At 36.1% G+C, this 20,248-nt stretch overlaps 5 protein-coding genes and 1 non-coding gene across 7 annotated transcripts; 3 read left to right on the top strand and 3 right to left on the bottom strand.

The window, feature by feature from the left end:
- Positions 1–755: 755 nt before the first annotated feature.
- On the bottom strand, positions 756–2,277 carry F09G2.2 (Protein CNPPD1; the record flags this gene model as incomplete). Its single annotated transcript, NM_072425.8, has 4 exons — positions 756–1,352; positions 1,530–1,652; positions 1,705–2,030; positions 2,175–2,277. The coding sequence occupies 4 exons, from the start codon at positions 2,275–2,277 to the stop codon at positions 945–947; spliced, it is 960 nt and encodes a 319-aa protein (NP_504826.2). The 3' UTR covers positions 756–944.
- Positions 2,278–2,612: 335 nt separating this feature from the next.
- Positions 2,613–2,956, top strand: F09G2.14. The gene has a single exon (NR_102035.1). It is a non-coding gene; the product is annotated as a small nucleolar RNA F09G2.14 (small nucleolar RNA).
- Positions 2,957–3,055: 99 nt separating this feature from the next.
- attf-2 (AT hook Transcription Factor family) lies at positions 3,056–5,427 on the top strand. The gene is made up of 6 exons (NM_072424.8): positions 3,056–3,139; positions 3,186–3,274; positions 3,324–3,458; positions 3,792–4,385; positions 4,433–4,615; positions 4,668–5,427. Exons 1-6 carry the CDS (start codon positions 3,058–3,060, stop codon positions 4,830–4,832), a joined length of 1,248 nt encoding a protein of 415 aa, NP_504825.1. The 5' UTR covers positions 3,056–3,057; the 3' UTR covers positions 4,833–5,427.
- Positions 5,428–5,530: 103 nt separating this feature from the next.
- F09G2.8 (putative phospholipase D F09G2.8) lies at positions 5,531–10,757 on the top strand (the record flags this gene model as incomplete). Of its 2 annotated transcripts, none has more annotated exons than NM_001269151.3 (6): positions 5,531–5,609; positions 7,385–7,536; positions 8,574–8,819; positions 9,028–9,547; positions 9,597–10,017; positions 10,523–10,757. In NM_001269151.3, exons 1-6 carry the CDS (start codon positions 5,535–5,537, stop codon positions 10,657–10,659), a joined length of 1,551 nt encoding a protein of 516 aa, NP_001256080.1. In that variant the 5' UTR covers positions 5,531–5,534. The 2 variants fall into 2 exon arrangements, with proteins under 2 accessions (NP_001256080.1, NP_001122905.1); NM_001129433.6 differs by lacking the exon at positions 5,531–5,609 and adding an exon at positions 5,952–6,158 and having other exon boundaries at positions 10,523–10,659.
- On the bottom strand, positions 10,710–14,343 carry pitr-5 (Phosphate transporter). Its single transcript, NM_072422.8, has 8 exons — positions 14,233–14,343; positions 13,990–14,178; positions 13,428–13,934; positions 12,945–13,161; positions 12,735–12,896; positions 12,526–12,661; positions 11,684–11,822; positions 10,710–11,194 (listed from the first exon to the last, which is right to left on the bottom strand). The coding sequence occupies exons 2-8, from the start codon at positions 14,056–14,058 to the stop codon at positions 10,895–10,897; spliced, it is 1,530 nt and encodes a 509-aa protein (NP_504823.2). The 5' UTR covers positions 14,059–14,178; positions 14,233–14,343; the 3' UTR covers positions 10,710–10,894.
- A 1,991-nt stretch (positions 14,344–16,334) lies between these two features.
- On the bottom strand, positions 16,335–20,021 carry cpsf-2 (putative cleavage and polyadenylation specificity factor subunit 2). Its single transcript, NM_072421.5, has 9 exons — positions 19,824–20,021; positions 19,673–19,771; positions 19,320–19,626; positions 19,073–19,268; positions 18,352–19,020; positions 17,570–18,290; positions 17,361–17,522; positions 16,559–16,661; positions 16,335–16,511 (listed from the first exon to the last, which is right to left on the bottom strand). Exons 1-9 carry the CDS (start codon positions 19,983–19,985, stop codon positions 16,399–16,401), a joined length of 2,532 nt encoding a protein of 843 aa, NP_504822.1. The 5' UTR covers positions 19,986–20,021; the 3' UTR covers positions 16,335–16,398.
- Positions 20,022–20,248: the final 227 nt, after the last annotated feature.

Raw genomic sequence — 20,248 nt, 5'->3', positions numbered from 1 at the left:
TTTAGCAATTTAATTAAATATTTTTATTTAAAATTGAACAAAAGTTTCGTATTAAAAACTATTATAATTTTAACATTAAATAAAAATTAAAACCATTAAAACAAAGAATTGTTCAACTTTAAGAAGATTTGATGCACTCCCTTCTTGATGGAGGGAGTTGTCTAATAAATGAATAATACGATCAATTTATTGATAAATGTCAAACAAAACTGAAAAAAAACCGATAAGTCAAATGTAAGAGTTCTGAAATTTTTCCAGATTCAACTGAAGCACTATCATAATTTTAAATTTTAAAAAGTCAACAAAAATCAAGGAATGTGAATTTTTAAAAACAAAATTCAAATTTTCTTTTGAGATTTTACATTTTTAAAATAAAACTGCTTACTTGGCAGCCAATTTCAAAAGAATAAATTTGAATGTAACATATAATTTGTGAGCCTATGGACATCACATAAGTGCTGCTCAAAAAACAAGAAAAACAGTTTTAAAAAAGCCAATAAAAATGAGCAGAACTTTTTGACAGTGTCTCCGTCAAAATCGATACTTCACGAGCAATCTCTCGGTGTGCTCACTTCATGTCGTGTCATTTACCCCCATTTTCAAACGCTGGTTATCATCATCGACTAATCAAATTAGCAGACACTAACACTAACATTGAAACCGATAACAGTCTTTCCTAATACTCGCACACACAGAGACAAAGTCACACGCAACTTCGCGCCATGGTGAGAAAAGTTCACGAATCGTAACTGAATACAAAATACCGTATTTATTTGGTATCATTGATATTCATTTTCTGGAGAAAAAAAACGATGGGAAAACATACAAAAAGAATTGTGTTAAGACCTGCATAAGGGGGTAAAAATTAAAATTGAACTGGGTGGGGACTTATTACTCACAATTATCAAGGCACATACGTTTTGATTACATAATGGTGAAAACGACTATTTTATGAATATTTCAAAACTCTGGCGGTAACACGAGAGATATGGGGAAAGGGCGAGTCGAAATTTATCGATGGCTCGGCGAGCAGATTCAAATGGACATAAATCGGTTGATGTCCCATTCTCCTTCTCGAACTCGACGTCTTCTTCGACTGTCCACTCGTTTTCATCGAATTCGAAACCAAACTCGGTGGTGCTAGGATGGGATCTGGTTCGTGGCGACAGGAAGACTGGCGAGAAAGTCTGATTGTTGTCTTTTGGTGAAGTGACGTCAGCTGAGGTCGATGGCTCGGAAACAGTGGACAAGGTAGTCGACATCAACGCGAGAGTCAAGCAGTAGATAAGAGATGTGGAGCTGATGAATTCAATCAATTGCTTGACGATGTCCATAATAGGAACCATTGACGACTGAAAATAATGAAATAACGATATTAAAGATTAGGTTTTCCGAAAAAAAAAATTGAAAAAAAAATCAAATTTGTCAATCAAAATTTTTTTATATTTTATGTAGAAAAACCAGAATGTGAGTATTTTTTCCTACATTATTTCAATTTTTCAGTGATTTATAAAATAAAGATATCTCACCAATTGCAAAAGCTCATTGTATGTCATAAACCCGTTCTTCTCTACAAATGATCCAGCCACCCATTTCTCCATATTGTCTAGATAATTTTCAAATTCGTCGTTCTTCACAGCTACGTTCCAATCCTGAAAAAAAATTTTCATTGATGAAAACTTGCGGATGAAAAAAAAAACATACGAGATTTTTTACTAAATTCCATTCCTTCGCATTCAGATCTTCCGGTGTCATTTTCAGTGATTCAGCCCATTCTGAGTTAGAAACGCGGTCGTAGGTATCAGCATCGTGCATATACTTCGAGGCGAGAACGAGAGCAGGTACATACAGGGAAACCGGGTCAGTAGATTCGAAAAAAGCCTTTTTCTGAACTCGTAGACGATCCAAATAGACAAGGGCGACTACGAGTGTGCACGGGTCAGCGTAGCCACATTTTGAAATCATTGCCGATGTGTTAGGTTCCATGTAATCGAAGGTGGATGTTTTGTCGAAATAGTCTACCACAAGTTCTGTAAAATTTTAAACTATGGTTATTTTCGTACCGCAGCATTGTTTTATTTGATTAAATAATGTTCAAAAGCTGAAACATTTTGAGAAAAATTTATATTTCAATGAATAAACTTTTTTATTTTGACATTTTTTTTTTAACTTACGAGATAGTGGATAATTCAGTGACGCCGGCTGTTTTGTTCCGTAGTTGAGCGAACGCTTCATCCTTTTTCGCATCTTGCGGAAATCGGGAAATAGCGGAGCCATCTGAAAGTTGTTCAAATAGAAATGAAGATAAAAGTAAGATCGGTGAGAATGTAAAAACACGAAAAAAAAATCTGTAATCGAGGAAGAGAGTTGTCACGTGAATTGTATAAAATTTGTGTTCGAGTCGATCACTTTTTGATCGAAAAAACAGCGATTGGAGGGGGGAAACAGGGAAGAGTTGCGGCAGAGAAGAGACCATAAATCGGCAACGGCATCAATGGCTGAGTATCGCACACAATGATGAGCAGAGTCGCTACGCAGACACGCGACGCGTTTACCCTGCGTCGCGGTCACCATTGCAAAACCTCCCGCCAAAATAAATTTCGAATTTTGACACTCTTGATTCGACTAAATTAGTGCGCCAAATAAATGAATGTTTATTTTTTAGAACAATACTCGTTTTTTTCTAAAATATTCATTAAAAAATATGTAAATTTTAAGCATTTAGGTTGACGAATGGTCCTAAATTTTCCTAAATTCCTAAATTTGTATTTCACAGCTTTGAAATTAAGTTTTATTCAGTAGAGATAGGTTTTTCAAACAAAGATGGTAGTTATTTCTTTACCTTAGCTCTAAATCACTAATATTGTCGTAGAAAATCAATTATTCAGCATCAAATTATTAAGGTTTGTTGAGTACATACAGTATGATCGCTTTGAAATTGCATGCAAATATTATCCACAGTTTTCTTTTCGAATCGTACCTACATTTTTCCTTATTTTAACGATTATTATCTCTTTTCGTGTTATGCTTTTTTGCTCACATCATCATTTTTCAGTCATGTCGGCCGAAACTGCAACCATACCCGAGGTTTCAAACCAGGAAACCAAAGCTGAAAAGGTTATTGCTGATTCCCTTGAAGGTAAACTAAAACAATGCCATTTTTTGAAACTAAACTTAATTTTCAGCAAAGAAAGATGAAAGCGCAGCAGTCGAAATCAACGGTAGTTCTACCCACGAAAATGGCGACACGAACATTGAGAAGAAAACAGAAGAGGTTCGGTTATGAGGATCAGATGCAGTTTTTATAATTCTTTACTTTTCAGCCAGTCGTTGAAGCTAAAGTGTCGGAAGAGCCAGCCACTACATCAGAGACCCCTGCTGCTCAAGTCACCGAAAGTCAGAAGGATGAGAAAACAGATGATGCTCCAGCTGAACCTGCAGAAGTTGCCGTCGAGGCGGTTAGTTTTTTTTGAAATTTAAATATCAAGTATGAAATTTGTTTACGTCATTTCTAAATATGTATTTATCAGTTAGTTCAAGAAACGACAGAGTATAACTTTTTAATTAAACGTATTTTACGACTTGCTGCGCGCGAGCAATGTTGTATCCATAGCAACAATGAGGCGATGGAAGCGAAAAGCTCAAAAATATATTAAATTTCGAAGAAAGAAAGTAAGAAAAGGTTTTTCCACATTATATGCATTATAAATTGGAAAGAATGAGAGCTGTTAGTTGTTTACTTTTCTAGAGAGTTGATGTTTGCCAAGCCAAGTTAAATTAAGATTTTTCAGGCTAAAGAGGAACCAGTTGTAGAAGAGAAGAAAGAGGATGCGCCTGAGCCTGTAGTCACCGAAGAGAAGAAATCAGAAGAGGCACCAGCACCGGAAGAAAAAAAATCGGAAGAGGTGGTCGCAGCTGAAGAGAAGAAAGAACCTGCTGCAGTAGTTGAAGAGAAAAAGGAAGTTCCAGAGACACCAGTCGTCGAAGACAAAAAAGAAGAAGCTCCAGCTTCTTCCGAAGAAAAGAAAGATGAGCCAGTTGTTAATACCGAAGAAAAGAAGGATGCCGCTGAAGCTCCTGCCGCAGACGAGGAATCAGAAGCTGCTGAAGAGAAAGTTGCCGAGACTACTGTAGCTCCAGTTGCTACACCTTCTGGGCGTGGACGTGGAAGAGGACGCGGAAGACCACCAGGACCAAATGCGACTCCAAAGGCTGCGGCTTCTGAGAAAAAGAGGGCTGCAAAGCCGAAGGCGGCGGTTAACCCAGAGTCAATCGCAGCCAGCAGACCACGTCGTTCAACATCGAACCGAATCGATTACGCAAACTCTGACACAAGCACTGTTCTCGCCGAAGTCGACGATGAAATTCCTGGAAAACTTTTCAGAGTGAGTTTCTTTGTGCTTATGGTCTATATAAATATTCATTTTTCCAGGGACGCAAGCCCCCACGGGGCAAGATCACAAAGTACGTCTCGGATTCTGACGGCGCACCATCGGATGAAGATGACGTTGACTTCGGAAAGAAGAAGAAAGGTGCTCCTTCTACTCGCGGAAGAGGACGTCCACCAAGCAGCAACAGACCAACTCGTGCTGCCGCCACAAAGAGATCTGCAAAGGTAATCGATCGTTTGAATATAATAATATTCTCAAAATTATCTTCTTTTTCAGGATGCTTCCGATGAGTCGAATGAGGATGAAATCGAATACGATGACAAAAGCGACGAAGATGTTTCTCCAAGAAAGAAGGCCAGAGGAGCACCTGCTAGAGCTGCTGCCGACGACGAAGATGATGAGGGAGAAGAAATGGACGCATCGGAGGAAGTTGAAGCCTAAATGGCTTAGGAAGTTTGTTATGTACTGGTGTTTCTATATCTCATTCTCCACTTCTTATTGCCAATTTTCAAAAGTAGGATGGTAGACTCCTATGGTTGCATTTTCATTTTTCCAAAAATTGCTATTTTTCTACGTTCTGTGAATGAGGTCTTTTCTAAATCAATCTCAACTTCTTCCCATCTCAATTTTTTTTCATCCTCTCTTCCCACATCATTATATATTTTTTTTAAGTATTTGAGTTACAACCAAACTGTTTGTATTAAAATATAACCATCCCCACTGTTGACAATTTATTTATCTTATTACCTCCTGAATTGTTTTCTAAAAAATTCAAAACTTCTCTACGTCGACTTTTAGAAATGAGCTTTTTTCAACGTAGAATCATGCTTTTCTCCCACTCTCTCAATGCTCACCCCTGGCTGAGTAAATATTTAAGAGTACTTGAATCGCAATTGATCTTCGTAAGCTTTTTTTCTAATTGAAACTCGACTGACGAGATTTTTCATCCAACAACTCCTATTTTATTCTCTGGCTCTCTTTTACATGTTTGAAAAACATTTAAATTGACATCTTGAAATAAATTGTTTTACCTGGCAAGTCTATATTTGTTTCTGAATCTTTTTTTGTAGAACAATTCCAAAAAGTAGTATATTTCGGTAAAGTTTATGAATAATTCGAACAAAAATTGAAGGATTCAGGTCAATGGTGAGTGGCAGAACATATTTGACGCCACACGAAAAGGAAGAAAACGGTGAAAGGAAAAACACGAGAATGGAGGTTTGTTTCGAGAGTTTCAGAAATTATAGTTCAAAAAGCTTTGCTCTGCTTTCGGCGGGGATAGGCGGCAGGGCTCTCGTGATTTCCAGCTGTAAGCAGCGAGAGCAAGTCTCGTCTGCTCAGTGCTCTCACTCCCAAAACAAAATAATTATTCAGAGAGGGCTCACACTCTCATATCTCTTTGCTATCTAAACACTTTGTGGCAGGGCTGTAGATTTTTCAGTTTTTTTTGTACTTTTGGACAAAACAATTCTTTTTCGCTTTTTCGATAAAAAAAAGTGTGCGAAAAAAGCGAACAACTTTTAAAACATCGAAACCTTCTCAAAAAACTTCTTCTCTGTTGCCCAAAGCCACTAACCGATGCCTCTGAGATTGATCAATTTCCGGCAACAACGGAGATGTCGACAGAGCCCATCAGTAGCTAGATTAGAGAGTATTGTGCTCAATCGAAGAGAGCTCCTGCTTGACCATTTTCAATATTCCTTGTTTCAAAATTCTTCAGAAATTCCAATGACAACTATTTTAATTAACGATCGACCTATGCGTCATGTAAGTTTTTCCGAAATAGGAAAGGAAAAAATTATTTTAAACTTCGATTTTTTCCTGAATAAGTATAAAAATTCGTAAAATATATTTGTGATTTTTTTTTTAAATTGCAAAAAAAAAGGCTGAATTATTTTTTTGAATTCCCGCTCTAGCGAGCGAGTCACCAAATTTTAAAACATTCTTCACCAAGAAATATATATTAATTGAATGTTAAATTGTAGATTTTCAGATCAATTTTGAAGTTTTACTGGTTATCGAGTTTTCTTTACGGAAAATTTTATAAATAGTTTTTCAAATCGAAAATTAAAGAAATAATCAAGACAGCCCAGTTAAAATAGCCGAAAACCGCAAAAATGTCGAACCTATGTAACTTGTGGGAATTAAAAAATAATTCAGCCATTTTTTTTGCAAAATTTAAAATATGTATAGAATATCTCGTAGCAAAAACTACAGTAACTCTTCAAAGGACTACTGTAGCACTAGTGCCGCTTTACAGGGAAGCTCCATTTTCATTAATTTTTTTTTCGTATTAGTTTCCCCTTTTGTTTAATTTCAATTTTTTATCGATAAAAAAATAATTTTAGATCATTATTTGGAAAAACCTAGCTCGTAAATCGACACACGCGCTACAGTAACAATTTAAAGAGTTACTGTAGTTTTCGCTACGAGATATTTTGCGCGTCAAATATGTTGCTCAATACGCATTCTCAGAATTTTGTGTTCCCGCTATAAGAGTCATGAAAGTTTTTTTTTGCAAAATAGGATGAGGAAAAAACAATTTCAAAATTCGATTAATGTTTTACATTTGGCTTCTTCTTCTTCTTCTTCTCACATTCCTAGAACACTGCAATGGAGCTCCAAATGAAGGAGAGCAACGATTATATATTGAAGCCGTTGGCTCTCTTTTGTGTCGCTCGACAGAGACCCGATGAATATAGAGAGGGGGCAGTAAACGAGCGGTGAGAGAAGTGAGAAGGCAAGAGATAAGCCGGACACACACCCAAACACTAGCAACGCCATCTGCAGGGCACGCAATTCGATCCCTTTTCCCCGTATTTATTCACCTCCATGTACCTCCGTTGGCTCATCTGAATCTCTATTCACCTGAAATATTTTAAAACCAGAATAATCGCGCGCGCGCCAATTTGCCACTCAAATGATTCCAATAGGAGAGGTATTACGAGCAATTTCTCGAATTTTCACCTGTTTTTTAAATTAAAATTTTTCAGACGCACGATGGGCGGGCCGACATGACAAACTTCGAAATGGATTTATTCGACACTCGAATAGAAGTTCCAACGAGTAAAAACAGCGGTGGTGACGGAATGCACAGTCCGTATTACGACGAAGAATCTTCCAAAAAGAGGTGTTGTAAGTGTGGGTATGTTTTTCGCGTTTTGCTGTCTCACTTTTCACGCTTCCCCCATAATCAACTATTCATGAGTTTACCTCATTTTCATGGATTCTTGGTCGATTAGATCCGAATTCTCAGATGATCATCAGCAACAGGATAACAAGTTTACGATCGGAGGGTATAAATTTGAAAAAAAATCACATATTTTGCTCCCACGCTTTGAAAACCGGAGGCAAAACGAAAAAGAATGAAAAATTCAACTTGAAAAAAAGGAAAACATCAAAACCAATCAGCGATTCGCTCCACCCACTTTTGAACCAATCAGGCGAACTTCTAATTTTATTATTTTATTAATACCGCCAAAAATTACGACACCTGGTCTCGACACGACTAATTTTTGTTAAATGCGCACATCTGTGCGCCTTTAAGTAGTACTGTAATTCAAAACTCTCGTTTCTGTGGCATTTTCGTATTTAGATTTTCAGAGTTTTTTCACGTTTTTTTTAATTTTTGGGTTATTTCAATTGTGAAAAAGTATTTTTAAAAAACTATTTTAAAAATAGCTGAAAATTCCGCAGAAACGAGTGTTTAAAATTACAGCACTTGTTAAAGGCGCGCCTCGCTTGCATTTAACAAAAATTTGTCGTGTCGAGACCGGGCACCATGGTTTTGTTAAAATTTATTATTATTATTTTTTTTTTTTTTAAATTTCGCGCCTGATTGTGAGTAATAAAGGAAATTGGAACAGAAATTATCCGAAATCGTATTTGAAAAAAGTTGAGGTTTTTCATTCTTCATCGATTTTTTTTCGTTTTTTTTGTGGCATTTCTAAAATTAAAAAAATGTTTTAAAGAGAAAACCCACATTAACGCTAATTCACCTTCAAGATTTAGCTGCTTCGACTTTGCATAATTTAATGGCTAATATATAATAAAACTCAGCTAAGAGGGAAGTTTTCCTGTAAAAACCTCTATCAAAACGCTTTTTTTTAAATCACGTGTTCCCTGTTTCCTCCGCACCCTTTTCCACGCCTGAAATTCATTCAATCAAACAAATTATTTCAGCAATTCTCGAAATCGGATAATAAAACCGGCGTGCGTTCCAATTTCAATAGTGTCTCTTTTCATCATTGCTCTCGTTTTTCTTCCATTATTCAACGAAGAAGACCTGGCTTCTCCAATCAAATTAACAACAGGATGCTCTGTCGATTGCAAAACATTTTTAGTCGAATCGATTCCCATCGGATTACCATTTAAAACTAATAACCACACCGCTGAAGCGTGGATCAATATAATTGATAACTCTAAACAGTGAGTTTTGCAGAAATAGTGCGAAAAATTTCAAAAAATTCGCGAAAAAATTTAAATTAATGTTTCTTGGTTAAGTAATATGAATTTTTCCTCGACGAGCTCATAAGAAGCTTTCATTTTGATAATTGGAAATTTTTTCGGCGAGTTTTAAGATTCAAAAACTCAATAATATGGCTTCTTGTATTCTTTTATAAAATTCTTATTTCAGATATCTGGACATTTCTGTAATGTACTGGAATCTCAACACTTCTGATTATAAATCCTCTGTATACGGTAGAAGAGTCTATGAGGCAATAATACGAGCTGGAAAACGTGGAGTCAAAATTCGAATTGCTCAAGATGGAGCATCAAATCTCTCGGATAACAAAGAATCGGCGTATCTCGTCCAAGAAGGACTTGCAGAAGTTCGAGAAATTAACGTAACTCGGCTCATTGGATCTGGAATTATTCACACAAAATTTATACTTTCCGATATTGCAACATTGTATATAGGATCTGCAAATATGGATTGGAAATCGTTGAGTGAAGTGAAAGAAGTCGGTGTTGTATTCCAAGAATGCCCATGTGTTGCGTCGGATCTTTACAAGATCTTTGCTGCTTACTGGAAACTTGGAGAAAATGACTCTGTGATTCCTGAAAAATGGCCAATTTCCTATCGGACTCCTTTCAATTTCTCGAGTATGGCAAAATTGACAATGGACGGAGAGCCTGCCGAGTATTTCATATCGGTTTGTAGAAGTTTTCAACAATTTTTTTTAATTTCCCCTGTTTTTCCAGAGCTCTCCTGGACCATTCAACCCGAAAGGCCGAGAGCATGATCTTGCAGCAATTCAAAAAATAATGAAAGATGCACGAAAAAGCGTGTGCATTTCTGTCATGGATTATATTCCATCAACGCTTTACATGAAAAAATCGAACCGATTTTGGCCAGAAATCGATGATTCTATTCGAGACGCTGCTTATCGTGGAGTCAATGTTCGAATGCTTATTTCACATTGGGATCACTCTCGCAAAGAAATGATACCATTTTTGAAAAGTCTTCAAACAATAACCGACGGACTTCCACGATACAATCGAACAGAACACGGACAGGTTCAAGTGAGAATATTCACAGTTCCTCCGAATGGGAAAGAAAAAATTCCATTTACACGGGTGAATCATGCAAAGTATATGGTTACGGAGGATATTGCTTACATTGGTAAGTTTTTGAGAAAATATTTCGTTTTAATATAAAAATTATCATGCCTAATTTTTATGTTTTAATACGAAATTTTCAAAATTAGAATGATAGAAATTGGTTATTTGAACCAGGGCTGCCCTTTTTTTTTGGCAAAAATTGTTTTTTTTGGACCAAAAAACTAAAAATTGCAAACTTCTGAATTTAAGAAGTGAAAATACAATTTTTGGGGGGTTTTTTCCGGTAAAAATCAAAACAAAATTTTTTTGATTTTTAAAAATTCGAAAAATCTAAATTTTTTGTTTTCGGTTTATAAAAAAAGTGGTTTTTATTTTTTCGAAATTTATCTTACTTACAGTACTTTTGGCCATTTTTTTCTGTTTAGAAAAAATGTAGGTTCCATCAACAACACACAAAATATGATTAAAAAACTGATTTATGGTTAATTTTCTGAACATTAAAAAAACGAATTTTCGATTTAACACGAAAATTTCAATTTTTCCCATATCAACCATATTTTTTACAGGTACATCAAACTGGTCAGGAGACTATTTCATCAGCACAGCCGGAGTCGCGATGGTCGTTCGTCAGCCGTCGGCCACAAAACGATTGCAAAATGTGTTTGATCGTGACTGGAATTCAGAATACTCCAAGGATTTATGAAACGGGATAATAACGAAAAAACAATCAACAACACAATTAACGGATCAAATACACGTGTCTTTTATGCTTCATTGTATTTATCGAAATGCATTATAATTCATTTTACAGTTTTCATGGTGTTACTTAAATCAAAATATGAGACCTACAGGTGTTTGAATTGAATGAATTAAGTGACTGAATAGTGCAGCACAAATAAGGTATGAGATCGGGGGGAAGTTTTTTAGAAATTAGAAATCTACGCGTATCTAGCAGGAATTGTAAAGTGAAGAAGCCACATGTAAAGAGCAGCGAATAATCCGGCAACTGGAAGAGTGACAACCCATGAGAAAGCAACATTACGGAAAAGGCTCCAATCAGTTTCTTTTCCTCCTTTCACACTTCCAACAGCAACAACTGCACCGACAAGGCAATGAGTTGTAGAGATGGGAAGTCCCATTTTAGAAGCCAAAAGAGCTGTGACAGCGGCTCCGAATTCAATACAAAATCCTGATGCTGGATTGACTTCGCTCATGTTCGTACCAACGGTTCGAATTACCTGGAATTTCAGAATCAGTAAAAATATTATTATAAGAACAAAAACTTCTGAGAATGTGTATCTTGCAACATATTAGACGCGCAAGATATCTCGTAGCAAAAACTACAGTAACCCTTTAAATGAGTACTGTAGCGCTTGTGTCGATTTACGGGCTAGATTTTTGAAATAGATTATTCTTTTCGATTAGTGACATCGATATTCAATTTTCCTCTTTTTAATTTTAATAATATCGATTCATTTCAAAAATCGACACAAGCGCTACAGTACTCATTTAAAGGGTTACTGTAGTTTTTGCTGTGAGATATCTTGCGCGTCTAATATGTTAGGCAATACGCATTCTCAGAAATTTGTGTTTTCCCGTAATATAAAATTTTTAAAAATCAAGAGTTACTATTCTTCTGATCTTTCTGTTAATCCGATTAAATCAGTATCAATTTTTTTCGGTCATCCCACGGTAGATAATGCTCGAGGAATCTGATTGACACTTACCTTGTGTCCAAGACACCACAAACCGACGCAAATTGCAAAAACTCCATAGAGTAGGACAGTGATCGGAGTCTCCTTTTTCTGATAAACATCGAAATCACGGTAGACAGCGATGAGAGCAACAAGCGGAGCAATTGCATTACTGGAAATGAAGATAATTTTATTTTTGACAGTTGGTTTTGAGAAAAATTACTAATAAGCGCAGTAAGCACGTTTAAATAATTTCTATTTTTCCCAAATTATATTGCCGAAAAGATTAGAGAATGTATTATTATGTGGACGCAGAAAAATTTACCATTTCAAATCGAAGAGCAAGCGCGCTCCACAGTAATATTAAAACGCTCCGCCCCGAAACGTTAGGTCTCGTTAGGAACTGGCGACAAAATAGTAAATTCACAAGTTTTCAATTATTTTCGCCTAATGTTTAAATAATGATTTTAAAATGCTAGTGTATTTGTAAGCTAATAACGATTTTTTATTTCATAAGTTTCGACCTAAAAATCATTGACAACTGCAATCATTGCCGCCAGCACATAACGAAACCCAACGTTTATGGGCGGAGCGTTTTCATTTCGCCATAGAGCGCTTTCTAAATAGTAATTTTTCATTTGGGAGTGTTTAATTATTAGAGGTTATCGATAATCAGCACCTCCCCCCCAAGTTCACAAATATTAATTCGCTTCCTTTCCCCGGAAACGCACTCCGAGAAAAATGGTCGAATTTGGCTCGTGATCAACTTTCTGATAAGCAAAGAAATAAATTACGAAACCAAATTGATAAGAAGTTGTACAAAAAAAGACCGGTCAGTTTTGAATTTTAGGGTATTTTTCGCTGAAAACTCTTACCAAACATCATTGGCTCCGTGAGCAAATCCTGCGAAACAAGCTGTCAAGACCTGCACTGATGTGAACATTCTCAATGTGTCCTCGCTTTCAACTCTTGACTTATCCGGGAAGAGCCATTTGAAGAATTTTCGAATTTCTGAAATACAGTAATGAAGGTCTGATGTATAAAACATCGCCAGTAACGCTTAAAATTATTTCAATATCCTTACTTCCTTGTGGTTCCGATGGTGAAGGTGTCTGTAGAGAATCACAACTATTCGAGGCATTTGTTGTAGTAGATTCACTTCTAATTGCAACCTTATCAAGTTCTGGATCTCCAGTCACTGATATCACAACTGATGATGTGGGAGACTCGCGAGCTTCTTTTCCTTCTGAAAAAACACTACCTACATTTAAGATGTGTCTTACAAGATACTCACTTGCAATATATTTTCTTATCCTTGGGTTGACAAGAAAATAACAAACTGCGGCAGCAATAATTCCAGCTCCCAAACTGACTACGATAGCCGCCCAGAGAGGAACATTCGAGAGATGAAGCACTTTTGATCCTTGATAGGAGATCATGAACATGTTGAATGTGAGACACGCAAAGTAGAAAATTGGCAGCCACATGAGACCATTGGCCACGGGGTTTGACTGAAAATATCACAATTGAACAAGCTCTCCGACAAGGGTACAGGGCTAGACATTCCTCTCTCGCTTAATGTTAGACTTCGGAAAATGAGAAGTTTGTTTTGAATTACTCGGAATATTCCAATATGCTGGAACGTCACAGAAGAATACAACTAAAATTTTCAAGAATGTTTAAAGACTCCAGCTTATTAAATTGCAATTTTTTCCTCCAAAATGGGCAGTCGCACCTCTGGAATACATTTTCAGAGCTCGAGCAAAAGCGTACTCACCGTTCTCAGAATAACATGATCCACAAACAAGTAAAGTATCAATGAGACAGTTCCAGCGAAAATCGGTGAAATAAACCAGGATGCCACAATATTCACAACCTTCATCCATTGAATCCCTTGAAATCCTTTACAAGCAATCGAAAATCCAAGTGTCGCACCAACAACTGCATGAGTTGTCGAAACTGGAAGTTGGAGGCAAGTGGCGATGAGAAGCCACGTGGCAGTTCCACCAAGAACAGCGACCTGTCCGACCATAAAATCACCGGCCGAATTGTTATAAACCGCCACATCCACAACACCTCTTCGCATAGTGTCTATCACATTATATCCAACTAGAACTGCACCAAGTGTCTCGAATATTGTCGCAAGGCAATATGCCTGAAACAGTGTGAGCGCCTTTGATCCAACTGATGTCCCAAACGCGTTTGCCACGTCGTTGGCGCCCATTCCAAAGCCAAGAAGAAATGCAAGACATATTCCGACTATTAAGGCCCACAGGAAGCAGTGCTGTAATATTTTTTGCAATGAAACTGGAGTTCCAAAATATGGCAAAACAACTAACCCTAAAATCCTCCAAATTAATGGCACTTGCCAGTGTAGTCGTGACAACATCCAGTAGAACGTTCAACATGATCAGGGGTTACTGTAGAGAAAACTGACCACTATCGTTTCTTTTTATAGACCTTTGTTTTAGTCTGTCGTCTCGAATGGGAGGAGAATGGTGGCGAGTGTGAAGTAGCTCTTATCGTTACTGAAAAAGTAAGAGTTTTCAACAAAACTTAAGAAGACAAAAGAGCGAACATACCGAAAAAGTAGGGAAACGATTAAATTGGTCCCGGATTAAATCTTGAAGTAATCGAATATTAAAAATGATGTGAATTCATAAATAATAATAAAAAATTCCACGAAAATTTCCGACCGGGTAGTTTACTGTGGAGTCACGTAAAATGATTCGCTTTTCAGTGACAAACATTTCCTTGAACTGGTTTGTTCTACTGAAACTACCGCACTTTTGAGCAAAGTACACTCAAAATATTCATGAAATGTCGGACAAAAGTTTAAGCGTTTTTGGGTGGTTTTTCAAAAATTTCAAAAAAGCATATGTCACAAACTAATAAGAACACTTTTAACATACAAAATATTGGTTCTAGCTTAACTAAACTTTCACAAAGTTGCAAAATGTTTGCAGATCTTTTCCTCTAAAAACCTGAGTCAAAAACATATGAACTCCCAGATTTGGTATCTAGATATGAATATTAATAAAGTTAGTTGTGGCAAAGAAACATTAGAAACTCCTGTGCATACCTAAACCGGCTACAACTACATTCAACTTTTGTAATAATTGAGATGCTCTGATTTAGTGAAATTCCCATGAGGTTATAAAACTAATTATGGACCATTATTCAATCAAAGTACAGTAACCTTATACAAACTCACATTCAAAAAAACACAAGACAACGAACACAATAGTTTTCATAAATAAACCAGTTAAAAAATCCAGTTAAAAATAGTCTCAAATAGCTACTATCGATCCTTTTGTACTCATGGCCACTCTTGCAAACAATCACAACAAAGTTATTTAAAAAATTGCATGTAAATATATTCAAATATGATCTACGCTAACATTTTACACCTGAACATGTGCAGGCAACTTTGTTTGGAATTGAGTCAATATGAGAGTTCTCAAGACAGTAAGAAGGCTGAACTGCAAACTGTTAAACAAAAGTCTTCGGGGTTCCAGTTCTCGCTTTTCTACGAGTTGCTTCTCGTGCCGAGACCCATCCTAAAGCACGGTTCAAGTTTAAAAATTGAATAAAAAACAGAACAATAGTCTTGAATCTAATTCTGAAATAAAAATGAAAAAAAAAAGGTAATACCCCCATAATGTTATCCTTAAACAAATAGATAATAATATTTTTTTGTTTTCTTCCCATTTCTCTGTTCCTATTCAAATTAGTACTTCTCATTAAAAATAAGTGTGTTTGTGATAATATTACTTTGAAAACTGATTTAAACCCGTTTTTGTTACGATAACAAAAACTTTTGAAAATGCGTATTTCGCAACATATTTGCCGCGCAAAATATCTCGTAGCGAAAACTACAGTAACCCTTTAAATGAGTACTGTAACGCTTGTGTCGATTCACGGGCTAGATTTTTGAAATAGATTATTCTTTTCGATTAGTGACATCGATATTCAATTTGCCTCTTTTTAATTTTAATATTATATCGATTCATTTCAAAAATCAAGCGCTACAGTACTCATTTAAAGGGTTACTGTAGTTTTTGCTGTGAGATATCTTGCGCGTCTAATATGTTGTGCAATACGCATTCTCAGAAATTTGTGTTTTCCCGTAATAACAGAAAAAAGATCAAAACTCATGTATGTAAAAAGGTGTCTTTTCCGGTGCAAAATCCTATTTTTAGACATTACCACGAACTCGTAATCAGTCTACGAAAACGATTAGATGGTTCTTATCAGAAAAATTAGAATCGGCTCATTGAGCTCCCATGAGAATCCGTATACATTTGAAATGTCGAACAAAAAATGCTTCGACTTTTTGATCTTCCAAAAAAAAATTTAAAAAAAAAACTTCCGCCGAGCCTCAAATGTTTACAAAAAACATGATGATATAAATAATCGACTTATTTTTGCCTGTTCACGTCACCTGAAAACAATGAAAAATAGTACAATGGTGTCTGTTTGTGATTGATTTCAATTGTTTATCACATGCTCTACATTTCTGAAAACAAGGGGGAAAGTCGGCGTGTGCTCGTCGATTTTTTATGAGCACGGTTTCCTTGACATTCTCCCGAATTTCCAACAAATTCATACAACTGGAGGCGAATTTCTCGCGGTTTTATCTGAAATGGAATGCGGCGACCTAGCTACTGAAAGAAGTCAAAACTTCTTGGAAAAAAAATTTTTTTATTGAGAATTTTGTGGAATTTGAAAAAGTATATGAGATCATTTTACAAGACAGCGAACTGATCATAGAAGAGACGACGAAGTTTGTAGTAGTCTTTGGTGAAAGCACCTTCCATTTGGAAGACTCCAGTATCATTACGACGAATCGAACAATTTCCTGTAAAATAATATTGTGCGGTTGGCAGTGTGCCAAGTTGTGACTACCTCCGTTGATAAGAAGAGTTCCGCTGAGAAATTCTGCCTTGTACCCTTTGTCTGTGAGAAGGTTTTTGAAGTCGGAAAGTTTCGGATCGTTGACAAAGACAGCCTGAAACAAAAAGTTGAATCTATAAAATGGTTTTTTGATTTTTAAAAATTTTTCAAAGATCAGGTTCTCTCTGACGTCAAACTAGAGAAATGCACAGAACAATTAATATTATTGTTATCAAATGGAGCACTTAGTATGATTGCGTGGTGAAAAGTTTGTGCGTAATAAACGGCCGGATTAGTGACATTTTTGAAAATTGATGGAAACAATGTGACTATTTTTAGAGAATATTGATATTTTCTCGCCGGAAACATTAAATGACCATGTGAGGGTTCTTAGATTTTGTTTTTAAAAATACATTGAAAATTGGGAGTTATATCCGAATATCACTATAAAAAATTTGCATGAATAACTTTTTCAATTTTGCAAAAATTAATCAAAATGTTTTTTTAATTCCCGCGCAAATGGAATTTTCGTGTTTTCTGGAAAATTTTCAGATTTTTTTTCAGCTAAAATTTTTTTTATTGTGCAGCAACATACTTTTGCAATATTGCAACAAAAAAAAAACATTTTCAAAAATTCAGAAAAATTGTACAATTTTTCTAACAGTTCGATCTAGATTCGAACGTTACGGCCATGTTTCTACCTTCTTTTTTTCAAAAATTGCGCTGAAAGGTGGTAATAATAGTGGAAATAACATTTTTTCAAATAAAAAAATGGTTAATTTAAAACAAAATCTAAATCATTTTTATAATTTACCTGGTGAATAGGAATTAGCCGTTTCGGTAGAGGATCGAGAATGAGATTTCCACGTATTTTTCCTTTTGTTCCCTTTTTCGTTCGACTATCATTTGTGTGCCCATTTTCAACCTCTTTTCCACTTTCAGATATCGCCAGCGACTCCTGTGAACCGTTTTCACCCTGAAATTCCAAATGTTTTGAAATAGTTTTAAATATTTTCAGCTTACAATTTCCATTGGTTCGGCATTTCCTTCACCCTCCGTGGCTCCGTTTTCTTCTTGATCATTGACGTCTTCCTCTCGATTTTTATCATCGATCATGAGATTAGATGTTCCTACAGCTAGCATATTATCGATGGCTTCTTTTTCCATAACTCTAGCATCGATCCACGCAAGACTATTTCCTTCGGAAACCTCCTTGAACTGAATATCAGCTAAAAGAGCATCACTAAGAGCCACTTGATAAATGAATGATTCAACTGAGGCATCTACAAGTGCTCCGGCTTCCGGAGCTTTCAACATTGTTGTATCAAAGCCGCTATCGGCAAAATAAGCAACAAGATCACGAGTATCGTCTCGTGATCCATGAACTACGATAATCTGCCGAGGAAGTAGTCCAGCAAGAAGTTTCTTTGTCGATTCACCATCAGATATTCCCTCATATTCTATAAATTCAATTCGGCACGAAACTTCGACACGATTCTTAAATTCGACGCATTTCGTCGGCATTTCTTCAACATGATCGTTCGGATTATAAACTTCTTCTTCTTCTTCTCGTTTCTTCACAACTACCGGTTCATCTTTATTTTGTCCTTTCCGTAAATCAATTTTTGAAATCACAGTGTAGTCTTCTGGTTTAATAACTTCTCCATAATCATCCCACTTGACTTTTTCTTCGATATAAGGAAACATTGGAAATGATTTTTTAGTTGTCTTGAAGAATGATGCTCTGAAAATTAAAAAATTAAATTAAAGACAAATCAAACGTATAAAACTTTTATAAAACAAACTTTTGTTGATTATCCCATTTCGCCATAATATCAAAAGTATGCGCATCATTTTCCGAGCCATCAAACGAACGGAAATCTTTTTCCGAATGCCTTGGAACAATTGGAGCAGCAATATCATCATCATCACTGTCATCACTCTCATTTGCCTGTGCCTGTCGTCTAGCTCTTTCCATTCGAAGTCTAGTTTCTTCTGCATCTCTTTCAGCTTTTCTTCGTTTATATTCCAAAAGTTCTTCTCCTTCCAGTGCAACTCTCTTCTTCACAACTAAACTAATCAATCGATCTTCGTGTTTCAGAACACCATCATTTGCTCTTTCAGCCATATTGACAAGCTTTGCAGCAAGAGTGAATGAAGCTGGACGTGCCGTTAAAATCACACCGTTTCTTGGATCAGAACACCAATCGAGGAATAATTCTCTAGAAAATCCTGATTCCATATCCTGACTACTGCACAACACAACTTTCGGAGATCTAACCCTCATCAATTCCTGATGTGAATGACAGAGTGTGACATGTTTCAGTGTGAAAGGATTGTAACGGGCTGAGCTGGAATCATATTTGAAAAGCTTCTCATTCATCCATTCTAATTGAGATTTTGCGAATTGAACAACTGAAGATGCTACATGTGACATCATGACGAGATTATACGTGGATAGACCTGCATCAGCGCTGAAATTTTTATTTTTAATAATTTTTATTTCAAATTAAAAGAATAACTTACTTGGACCATAATTGATCTAAAAGATGCGCCAGCTCGAGAACTCTTCCAGCTGTATCGATTACAATCATACAATCTCCTTTTTGACGTACTGTTCGTAAAATTTTCGTCACCAACTGCTCGTCTCGATCTTTTCGTCGCATTTGCGGAAGTGAAATGTGATGAGCTCCGGTAATTAGTAAATGTGGTCGGTTGAAATCTGGAAATATAAATATGAAATTTATCTGAATATTTAAAAGAATTAACATACTATCAAATGAGCATCCATTAAGATGTCGTTCTTTTTTATGATTGAAATCAACACAATAAACAATATCTTCTCCAGTCACTCGACAAATTCTCCAAATGGATCCTCCTAACATGTGCCCGGCAGGTAATGCTGTGAAATGAACTCCAGAATCTCCTTTTAAAACGACTGTCTGATTATATTTCACTTGCTCGACTTTTTCGAAAGCTGTATCTACATCATCGAGAGTATAATGCTCAAATTCTTCTACATCCAAATGACTGTAAACCATATCGTAGATGAACATTTGACCCATTTTATATACCGGCACCTAGAACGATATTTTAATTAATTAGAAAAATGTAAATTAAACAAACCGTCGCGTAGACAGGAGCTGTTAAACCACATTTTGAAACTAAATATGGTAGTCCGCCAAGATGGAGAGGATCTGGATGAGATATGAGAACTGCACTGATCTAGAAAAATTATATGTTGAGAATTTAGAAAGTTGAATATATATGAGCTTACTTTGGGAATAAAAGGTTTTAATTCTTCAAAATATTGTAACCCGAATCGCTCATCCCAACCACAATCCAATAGTATATAATCACCATCCACTTGTAAAAGGTAACAAAGAGGTCCTTCGTCTTTTGCACCGGAAAACACTTTCAATTTGATAATGGAGGTCATTTGATGTGTCTTTTAGGTTTTCCCGCTGTTCTGAAAATATTCAAATTAAAAAAAAAAATTGCGATAAAATAACAGCTTTTTGAAGCATAAAACAAATAATTTTCGCAGGAGACCGCAAAAAAATATTTTTGAGTTTTCCACTGAGTGTGCAAACACGGATGTGTGTATGCATCACAATTGACGACAATTTATACACAGTACATTTTTGTTCAAGTTCCAAAATACCTGCGAGGATCTCACTAAATTTACGTGACGAAACCGAA

The sequence above is a fragment of the Caenorhabditis elegans genome, chromosome V (genome assembly GCF_000002985.6).
Source record: "Caenorhabditis elegans chromosome V".
Lineage (NCBI taxonomy): Eukaryota > Metazoa > Nematoda > Chromadorea > Rhabditida > Rhabditidae > Caenorhabditis > Caenorhabditis elegans.
The sequence above is the reverse complement of the archived record's forward strand: the minus strand, read 5'-3'. Positions and strand labels throughout refer to the sequence as shown.